General features: G+C 33.2%; 1 protein-coding gene across 1 annotated transcript; it reads left to right on the top strand.

Moving 5' to 3' along the window:
* Positions 1-463: 463 nt before the first annotated feature.
* Positions 464-8,469, top strand: LOC113039970 (CD276 antigen homolog). Its single transcript, XM_026198159.1, has 4 exons — positions 464-575; positions 7,029-7,069; positions 7,399-7,710; positions 7,887-8,469. Exons 1-4 carry the CDS (start codon positions 565-567, stop codon positions 8,114-8,116), a joined length of 594 nt encoding a protein of 197 aa, XP_026053944.1. The 5' UTR covers positions 464-564; the 3' UTR covers positions 8,117-8,469.
* The last annotated feature ends 2,957 nt before the right edge of the window (positions 8,470-11,426 follow it).

Genomic DNA, 11,426 nt, shown 5'->3' with positions numbered 1-11,426 from the left:
TTACAAAAAACGCATCGAGTCGCTACAGTAGGTATTCACCCCGCCAGAGTCGTTTAACAACATCTTTTCTTGTTTTTCTTCTTTTTTTTTTTATTTAAATAGTTAACACTTCAGCCAGGTTGTTTCTAACAAGGCGATCTAAAATATATATATTTTTTTTTTTATTTCGTTAGTTAACACAAGTTGCTGTCTTTTAATGTAGTTCCATCATCTGCCAGCAGGGGTTCAGAGGAACCTTAAACAAAAGCATCTAACAGGTACAGAGCGTGAGGAAGTGACGTACATCTGACATCATCATTCTCCTGATCGCTCTAATAAATTTTTCTATATTTTTAATTGTTTTGGGAAGTCGTGGAAATGCTATCGTGAGCAAAATAATAATAATAATAGCAATAATAATAATAGCATGTATATAGTAATAAATAAATAATTCATGCAAAATGAAAGCTCGTTCAACAGAACCGTGCTGTTTATCCATCGATGACAACTTCCGCTGCATTGAAACCCGGAAAAGGAGACAAAGGCCTACTTTCGGTTGCGTACAATAAATGTTATTGATTAACCATGATCACCAGGTATGTTTATGACTTTTAATGACATTCTGTTTACTCCAAACACGTCATACTCCCACATATTTGAACCTACCGCGATCCGTGTAAAAATAGTCTGTGCGCTCGTATTTGCGTCTGGCCTTGTTTCTTTCATGTTTTTCCCCCGTGAATTGTTTATTGAAACTAAAAATGAATAAATAAAGCCTTTGGATGTCACTAATAGGCCTATATTACACAAAATTTAATTAACTAACTATTTGCACCTGTATCGGTGGGAAAATTGCTAATTGTTCTTATTATTATAATTTAGTTATTAGCAGTTAGCATTTTGTATTCGTTTTTTTTGTGTGTCCCAGTGTATGTTTGTTTGATAGTAATTAAATCTTCCAGTGCGTTAAAAGTTCTATAGGTTTTACCAGTAGGATAAGATGGCTAATTATCATTGATTTATAATATATATATAGAGAGAGAGAGAGAGAGAGAGAGAGAGAGATCAGTGGTAAAGATCCCTGCTTAAGAACGTTTACTACTAAATTATAATATATTTAGGGATGAGTTTAACAGGTGCATAAGGATGATTCAAGATCTAATATATTGTTAAGTGACATATTTGCTTACTTGTTTGAAGCTTATTGACAAATTATTTGAACAATGACTATGAAAAATCCCAGTTAATACACTAATTATAGGAAATATACACTGCCTGAAAAATTGCTCACCATATTTGGATTTTGAATAAGTTAATACTGAATAGTATGGTTTTAATTAATTATTGCAGTGATTAATATGTTTCTGGCATGGTATACTTTTTATAATACGTTTTTTTAACTAGGCCTTTAAAGTTATTAATTTTAAAATGTCATTACACAGTATGGTGATTAAGTAATCAAATTAAAGGGGTTATATGATACAGTTTTTTTTTTCTTTTTGGAGTGTTACAAGCTCTTGGTGCATGAAGGAGATCTGTAAAGTTGCAAGACTAAAGTCTCAAACCCAAAGAGATATTATTTATAAAAGTCAACAGTCAACCACACCCTCCTAAAACTGCTCTTTCAAACACGCCCCCAACATGTCTACATCTCTATGTGGGAAGATTTGCATAATGCCACCTAAATGTTCATGCAAATAACTTTTAATTTAACTGTTCGCTTTGTTTCTTGAGAAAGAGAAGCTAATTAGTTTGGCCTTCCAAAAGAGGACACAACTAGAAATCAGTGGTTAAAGGGATAGTTCACCCAAAAATGAAAATTCTGTCATCATTTACTCACCCTCATGTCTTTCCAAACATGTATGAGTTGCTTTCTTATGTTTCTTCAAAATATCTTCTCTTATGTACAACATAAGAAAGAAACTCATACAGGTTTGGAACGACATGAGGGTGAGTAAAAGTTCAACCCAAATATTCAGATATGTGCAGTGTATTTTACAGAGGACTCAATGTGCGATTTGTAAAAAGAGACTATAAGTCATTATTAGGGCTGGGACAACAAAAATAAGTTGAAGCAAAATATGCGCATCGATTTGTTGACCTCAAGTTTACATTGGTTACTGTATTCTTTCAATTGCTCTAAACAAGTATTTTGGGTGACCTTTTTATTGAATGCTAGACATCAAGTTGTTGTTATTTTCATCTGAAAGAAGAACTTATTTTCAGTAAGCTAGGCCCTATGTGTTCAGTAAGCTTGTTTCAGTAAGCTATGTGTTTTCAAGGCTTCAAGGTTTTATTGAACGCTATCTCTATACAAGTGCAAAGTAATGCATTCTTAGTCAGTCTTTTATTTTGTAATTTTAAGAGCAATAAACATATTGCAATGTTAAGGAATTCATGTTTTTTTCATTCAGATATGTAAATCAACATGTATAAATTGTTAGTAGGAATTAATGGGGAGATAATCGAAATCGAATCGGTCTGAAAAATTCATCGTTAGATTAATCGATGCATCGAAAAAATAATCGCTAGATTAAGCGTTAAAAAAAAATAATCATTTATCCCAGCCCTAGTCATTATAGTCAGTAATTATGTCCCCACTGGATACTACAAATGCCTCGTTTACAATGGGTTTTATAGTTTTTGTTTGGTAGCACTGGTGTTCTTACCGCTTGACCAAATACACAAAATAATGTTATTTTTAACAACGCCATACTTGCTTATTAATAACACACCAAATGTGGTTGTAAAATTACTCACGGAAGATCATTTAAAGCCAATATTTTATTATTGTGTTATTTTTTTCCCTCTTTTTTACATTTTTGGGTGAACGATGTCTTTATAAAATTTTTATTCATATGAATTTTTCATGTAAATATTAATATTTTAATTAAATTATACTCTAAATAATAACTATATCTGCCTGTTATGTGGCATTAAATGTCTTTAAGAAATAGTTCAAAAATGGAAATTATGTTATTAATTGACTGTTTGCAGGGGAACTTGATTGACAGTAGGGATATGCCGGTATCAAATTTTTGTTGCAATTAATTGCTAATGCTTTTACACACAGTATATGCTATTATCACGTTATTGAAATTTAATTGCAAAAAAAGTCATAATACAGTATAACAGGTTTGATTATTTTTTTCTTATAACAAAAATAACTGAACATTTAAATATAATACTGCAATACACCAAATGTAAACAGATTTAAAGTAAAAAAAAAAATGGATTAAAGTTAAAAAATAAATGTAAAGACCCATTGGTATCACTTTTATTTAGAGGTCGACCAGATTTTGCCGACACTGACAGCTAGGTTAGACTACACTGGCCGATACCGATTAATCAACCGATAGTTTTTAAAATGATTACTGAACAAAAATAAAAATGGTTTTATTTACAAGAAAACAGTACCGAACCATACTAGTAGTAGTAAGTAGTAATAATAAAAGCAAGAGTAAATGTTGAAATAACCACACTTTAATAGGGCCCTATGAAATCATCCAAATTCCGTTATTTCCATTTTAATTTTTCTGGATTCTGTGTTTTTTTTTTTTTTTTTATAGTGAAATTGAAGTTTATTAATCAAAAATCAAGTCTAATTAATTAAAATCATGAAACTTAAATACATTTTACAACAAAAAATACATGTTTAGTGCCCTGTGAAATGTATTCTTTTCTCTCATCATATTTTTGATTGTCACCAGCCTTATGAAGCCTTATGATTTTTCCCCCTCAAAAATTCTGTGTATTTACATTTTTATTGTTATCAAATCAAGGCATGTAACATTAATTTAATTTATTTTTTAATTACTGAAAATAATTTTTTTGGCAAACAAATGGGATTTACTATTCAAATTAAAACCAGGAAGAAATGTTGTGTGATTATTCCTTACAGAAAAATGTGTGTTTAATTTTACAGTGTGTCTGCGGGGTTGTAAAAGGTAGTAAATGAAATTAGCCAAAATTAAGGGCATTAAAAAGTATTAAAAAGTAATAAACGTCATCTGACGAGGTATTAAATTTTTGAGATTCGTAACTTTTTTTGTGTTCAAAATGTAGAAAAATGTATATAATAAGCGAGTACACCATGAATCCATTTTCCAAACCGTGTTTTTAGCTTGTCCTGAATCACTAGGGTGCACCTATAATAAGTGTTTATATTCGTACTATTTTAGATTGCTTCGGGGGTACCGCGGCGGAGTAACCCAGCACCTTTGTGATTCTTCATAGACATAAACAGAGAGAAGTAGTTCCGGCTATAATGTTCTTCCACAAGATGCAAGCAGTTCTGTTTATTAACCGCTAGAGCGTCAAAAGTTCCCTACCGCAGCTTTAAGTGCAGACCTTTCTTCTAAAATTCGTGTGGATTTATTTATATGTTGAGCGAAGGAGCTGATCGATATTATATGAGGCGTTCGTTCGTGCGTGTGCGCGTGCTGAAACAAACTGGGTAATAGCAAAGTCCTTTTAGGCAATTCATGCCACTCGACCGCCATCTTGGCAACGCCTCCAGGCAGCTATTTCAGAATAACAAGACCAGGCTCCTATCTACATGAATGGGCATAGAGTCAGAACTGCACTTTCACTGATCACCGGGACATAAAAACTGCATGTATAGAAACAGCAGTAAAATATGATAAAAATCGCTGAAAAAGTTTGATGACTTTGATCCAAAATAAGGTTTAAAACGCCCTTTTTCCCACACGTTATACTTCTACTACGCATTCGCAAGGGTTCCTCACCTGTGCGCATACGTCAGTGGAACGAGACGATAGGCTTAAATGTTTCCCGGCTTGACTGTTAAAAGCAGATGTTTGGCTTTCCAGCGGGAGGGGCGGGTCATGTGCATACAACTTCCATCTTTGCCGTTACGGGTTTTCCTTATATAGTTGTATTGAGGATTAAGGAAGTGGCATGTCTCTTGTAAATTGCCTCTGGTAATAGTGATGGGAAGTTTGGATCATTTTACAGACTCAGACTTTTGATTCTCGTTCAGCAAAATAAACTAATCTTTTTTTTGAGTCATTTCGTTAATTTTAGCAAAATTTTATTAAAATGTTGCATGTTACTTCCCCAACACATCTAGTACTTAGGCAAACGTGAATCACACTACAAACAAAACAAAACTAAAATTCTATAAGATACTGAAAAGATTAAGTCTTTGGGTTCAAGTCATTCCTTAAGCACGTGACAGACCCATACACTAAAACCAATGCAGTCCGAGCCGGAAAGAGAATTGATTAGTTCATCTCATGAGTCTTTCGGGTCGAGACATTCCTTAATCACGTGACAGCCCCATACGCTATTTCTGACATTTCTGTCACTGTTTTTTTGTAACCGTTTCTTCAGGGTCTGTGGTGTGTTATTATTTTATAAATAAATAAAACCCTGTTATAAATAAAATATTGATGGATTTGTCTTTTTGACTGTCTATCAGTAAATAAACACTATGCTATATAATAATATAATAATCCAATACAAAGTATTTATAGCCTAGTCTGTTCATTTTTAATCCAATTTTGAGTTTCTGGTATAATAATAGCTTTTCTTAGGCAAACTTGACATTTTTGTCTAATATATGTACAAGAAGATTGCCCAAAAAGGACATAATGACATAAATTAAAAGCAAATAACATGTTGAATCCTAAGCCAGTAACACTACAGTTCTATAGTCTAGATTAGGAACTTTGAATAAAAATATGAACAGCGATTATATTAAACAATGTTTCTGAAGTCAGAAGATTAAATGTCAAAAGATAAATTATATCAATTTAACCAATGCCAATAAAAAATAAAAAATAAAAAAAAAACTTTTAGCAGCAATATCTCAGATATTGTAACTTATTCTGTCCGTTGTGCAACCTTATCTTTCAGAGGAGAAAACTCAGCCAGTGAGCTTATTGAGCATCATCTTTAGTGAGCGTCATCTTTTTCCACCAGTCGTGGACCCGTGGCCACAGTATCACTTGTGTTCGCACATGCAGCCTAGTGATGCGCGGGTCGGGTTTTTTTCCCATCCTGTCAAAGAGTTACTCAAGATGTGACGGAGCATGTGATTTGTTGAATGTAGTGAAGATTCTGCCCTTCACTGAACGAGATCGAGAGATCATCTCATTCGTGAATAAGTTGAATGAAATGATTGAGTATAGGGTCAGTGAGCCAAGCATGTAAATCTCGATCAGCAATCAGCAGATACAAAGCGCAGTTATATATGCTGTGCAGATACGCTCATATTTAGCATACATAACATAACTCCACGTTTAATCCCCGATTAATGTGAATATTATATATGAACTGTCTGACCAAACAAATCGCTGTAGTGCTTTTTTGCTGCTTGCATGAGGAGAAAAAAACACAGACGTCCATAGGGAGGCACTGGAAGCGTGCGTTGCACACACCAACATGAAATACGTCTCTTACACATCTGGAACACAGTCATTCTTTGACGTATCGATACTAATAAATTTAGGAATCGTGACGTTTTTAATTTCCGAAAATTGCGATACTTTTGAAGTATCGGTGCACCGTGCAACACTACTCAGCCGCTCCATTAACAGACGCAACCCGGCAAACTATCGGCATGGATTTTTGCAGACAACCGATTGTTCCTGCAATCAACTATCGGTGCCGATTAATCTGCAAAAACCGATACATCGGTCGACCTCTAGAGTCTTATTAGTTAACCTTAGTGAATGCATTAACATTCACAATGAGCATTAGCTTAATTTGCTTCAAAAGTTTTTCTTTGTTAAAAAAATCATTAATGTTCACTCTTACATAACAGCTAATTAACTGTTATGGGTTGAGGTGTATCGTCAGATTATACCATCATGCTTTTAGTTTGTGCAGCTGGTAAACTGAAGCTATATCTTAAAACTACACTATCTGGCTCTCACAAAAGTGTTTGATCATAATATTGAGTATTTCTAACCAGCATGCACCTCGTGGTGATCATGTGATCATCTCAGACGATCTTATTGCTAGTGTGGTGATCTACTGGTTTAGCAACAGGAAATTAATGGAAATTATTTCTGTTTCTACAGATTCTACTTCATCTGTGTGTCTGCACTGCTGATACACAAAGGTGAGCATCTGAATGACATTTAATATTCATGTAAAACAGTTACTGGATTGTAATATTTCTGGATTGTTTTATTCTGTTAATTCCCTTGAAAAGGTTTTTAACACGTTAATACCTGTTTTAGTTTTTTTAGTTTTTTTTTTTTTTTTTTTTTTTTTTTTTTGCAAATTAAGAATTTTAGAATAAAAAATTCAAGAATTTTTTAATTTTACATGAAATAACTAAAGTATGTTTTGTTTTGTTTTTTGCCATTAATTACCAAATACTCTGGCATGGCATTGAAACAAATAAATAAATGTTATATTGTGTATAAACAGTTTGTGTGATTTCAGTGTCTCTGCAGGTCACAGGTGATATTGGTGGTTCTGTTCTCCTTTCGTGTTCTTCAGATGAACCTGGTCAAGATATTGAAGTGCATTGGAGACAGAATGGTAGCAAGATTGTGTATGATATAATCAAGGGTAAAGAATCAGTAGAGCAACAGGAGACACGATACAAGAACAGGGTTGAAACTTTCCCTGAAGGGTATGAGAGAGGAAACTTCTCCATCAAGCTCAACAAACTTCAAATCATTGATGGAGGAAGATACACCTGTCTCATCTCACACTCATCTGAACATAAGACTGTGGAGCTGATCATCAAAGGTGTGTAGTAATGGTTGATTCATATATTCATAAAAATAAAGTTTGCTATAATGTTCTGTTCACTGTGAGTGCTGCTGTATAAACATTACAGACAGATCTGTTGCATTTGTCACATTGCAGCTTTCTTTCTTTCTTTCTTTCTTTCTTTCTTTCTTTCTTTCTTTCTTTCTTTGCAGAGCCAACAGCAGGAAATGGAACCAAATTGCCATCAACAGACAATGTTACTAAATTACCTACTGAAGAACCCAAAACAGATGGGGTGACACCATCGCCTTTGATCTGGGTTACCATAGTAGTTTTATTAGTAATGATTATAGTCTGTTTTATCATTGGCTATAGAAAAAAAATTCAATCTGCGTTATTCTCTCCTGTCATGACTGAAGATAAAGAACCTCGGCAGAAATAAATGTGTAAAAGTTTCAAAAGTAATTATTACAGCTTTCATTGTTTCATTCTGGTGTCAGAGACACTGTTGTGTGCTCTTACATTCTTGCTGCACCGCATTGCTCTTATTGTAAAACCCAAAGTGATCTTAAAACAGGAATTTTGTTTAAAATTATGACCCAGGAGCACAAAACCAGACATAAGTGGCATAGGTATATTTGCAGCAGTAACCAACAACATATTGTACAGGACAAAATTATAAATTTTTCATTTATGCAAAAAATAATTTGGATTTTAAGATAATGTTCCATTAAGATACTTTGTAAATTTCCTACCATAATTATATTAAAACTGAATATTTTATTAGTAATATGCATTGCTAACTTTTATTTTTAATTTGGACAACTTTAAAGACAGTTTTTTCAGTATTTAGAATTTAGAATTTCTAGAATTTAGAAATGTATTTTGTATTGTTTATGTATTTATATTTAATTAATAATCTGATTAATTAATTCCTGATTCATACTGTTTGCTAAAAATGAAGCAAACATCTGTCAAACATCTGTCTGCAAGTTTTTTTTTTTTTTTACATTATCTTAATTTCTTATTTCTTTCCAAAAATTTCAAATATTTTTATTTTGTTTTAGATATTTTTGTTTATCATATGTTCCTATAATTGCCGATGCTTTGGCAATTCCAGTCATGCTAAAAAGCTTTATTTGAAATGACTTGGAGAGAGAGAGAGAGAGAGAGAGAACAACTGTAAATGTGGCATACTGTAAATGTGAATTTTGATTAGTTGATCTTGAGAATAGACTTTAAGAACCTCTGGAAGACCATGTGTTAGCCTTGTTCATGAAATCACTTAAAAATTTAGGAATAAAATTCTTGATTTTATACATCAGAAAAAAATGTATGTTTACCAATATTATGTTGTTGAAATGGCAGCAAAGATTGTAAAATGAAAATGGTATTAAAGATAGTAACTCGTGAATTGAATCAGTAACTTACATAAGTGCGAGAGAATTCATCCGCGTCACTGGAAAATCTCTGTTCTGGATTCTGATCCTTTCTCTGAACGACGTCTCATAGTTCTGCTGTCAGTGAGTCTTTAAAATGATGCACGAGTTTATCGAGCAGAGCAAGAATGCAGAGATTCCAGTCCCATCCAGAGAGAGGGAGAGAGAGAGAGAAACAAGTTAGTTAAAACTACAGGGAAATACTTTCTGCCTTTTCCATGAATTTGCCATTCTAATGTTATTAACATCACCAACAGATGCAGCTGATAGCACAGAATTACAGCACTGACTCTCTTCTCAAAATAATAGTTTACTCTTTTCTACAGTAAGAAATTACTTGCTCAGATTTTCTTGCTCATTCCAGAAAGATCTGCTTCATAGTTTTTCTCTGTTGTTTTCATCCTGACAGACTGTTCAAATACTAAATATATCGACGGTCCGATGAGTGTAAAGACTTTACCTTTAAGGATTTTAAGACTTCAGTTCACAAAAAACAGATGAGAAGGCCACAGTATCAATGTTCTTTCATAATAAAACAAACATTTTGAAGTGCTTTATCAATAATTGAACACTGTTAACTGAAATTAATCAAACAGTGAAGATGTAATAATGTATAATTGAAACTGTTCAAAAGCTGTTTATTCTGAATGTTCTCCCTTTCCTGCTTTCATTCTGTCTTTAATAATCTACACTTTCATGTCCTGACTTCAGTTTGTCACTGTGAGAGAACGACATGAATGCAGATCTTCCTCTTACACACACATGTGTGACGTTCAGAGAACCTGAAAGAGAATTTAAAACAAACAGTTTGAAGGAAAAAAAAAATTATTTTCATAGTTTGCTAGATTGATCGCTTGCTGGTGTTTGTTGTATGCATGTGATGTGTTTATTTCAATTAAATTAAATCTTTTTAGACATGTTCACACACCAATTCTTTGTTATTGCTGTAATGCTAATATTCATCTTTTGTTTTATTACTTTCTATTTCATTAGATTTTGTCTTATCTGAGCAAAATAGTTTTAAGGCCTTTTCTACTTTGTCTGATTCTTACATCTAGATGAAATCCAGTTGCTGGTGGTTTTCCATGTCTTAGTAAAAAATCACATTTCACTAAACAGCATTTATTTGCACATCTATGCTTGACTCAGAAAATATAAAATACAATATAGACATGAATTATATTAATATTGTTGTTGTTATTTACAACTATTATTATTATTACACCATGTCACCTTGTATACAGAACTCAAACCAATGTATCGTGTTCTTTATATTGTTATTGTCCTCTGCTGCCCTCCTGAGGCTGTGAAGGTAAAAGGTCACTTATTTCCTCATTGCAGTAGGTTAGATATCTAGTCACACACGCTGTACCTCCAGTAGCCTACACAATGGTGAATATAATTCAGAGACGGTCCTAATGGGTTCAGTTAGTTCATTATGTGAAAGATCAGTTTATTTCAACCAAGTAAATCCTGTCCACGTAGCATTTATTTCTTGTCTAAACTGCAGTCTGCACGAGCAGTTTTCCCTCTGCTGTAGGGAATGATGTTCCTATGATGGCCCAGATCTGAATTAAAGACAAGAGACAATGAATAATCCCATACATTTATGTTTGACAGTTGACAATCAACCTAAACTCTGTAGAAATATATGTCTCAAAGAACATTTGTAAAATAAATATATGAAATATTTCAATGTATTGAATGTTTAAAGTATTATTATAATTGTAGGGATATTTGGACCCCATCACATAGGCAATACCAGGTACACACATACACACGTAATAAACATGCTCAACTTGTTAAATAAAGTGATGATGGAGGTGTTTTAGGACTAGAGTTGGTGTTGGGCATCAGGTGTTGAAAACAGTTTGTAAAGTGTGGTCAGCAAACTTGACTTCCTCTGACTGATGTGGCAGAAGCTTTTTCTGTTTTTTCTTCAGAGTTGCAGCAGACTTCAGCTTCAGTGTTGTGTTGAGGAAACTACATTTATTCACAGCAACAACATGAAGATCATTCAGCTTCAGCTCTGTGAGTTTATTACATGTTATGTATATATGTACACATTTACACATACTTACACATACATACTGTAAACTAAGACAAATAAAACTGTTATGATTTAAAGTGGTTTTAAAGTGTTGTCACAATTATGATGCTTTTTTTTATTGCTGTTTTATCTTACAGATGTATTAATCTGTTGTCAGTATGCAGTGTCAGATCTAATAACTGATCTGGGATCAAATGTGATCATAAACTGTGATCTTGATGAAAATGAGGTTTATTGGATTTTACTGAAAACAGCAGATACTC

This window comes from Carassius auratus, chromosome 22, assembly GCF_003368295.1.
Source record: "Carassius auratus strain Wakin chromosome 22, ASM336829v1, whole genome shotgun sequence".
Taxonomy (NCBI): Eukaryota; Metazoa; Chordata; class Actinopteri; order Cypriniformes; family Cyprinidae; genus Carassius; species Carassius auratus.
The sequence above is the reverse complement of the archived record's forward strand: the minus strand, read 5'-3'. Positions and strand labels throughout refer to the sequence as shown.

Excerpts from the sequence above, each read along its gene's own strand:
- LOC113039970 (XM_026198159.1), top strand. Across the intron at positions 7,070-7,398 it reads TGCACTGCTGATACACAAAG|TGTCTCTGCAGGTCACAGGT; the intron begins GTGAGCATCTGA and ends GTGTGATTTCAG. Across the intron at positions 7,711-7,886 it reads TGTGGAGCTGATCATCAAAG|AGCCAACAGCAGGAAATGGA; the intron begins GTGTGTAGTAAT and ends CTTTCTTTGCAG.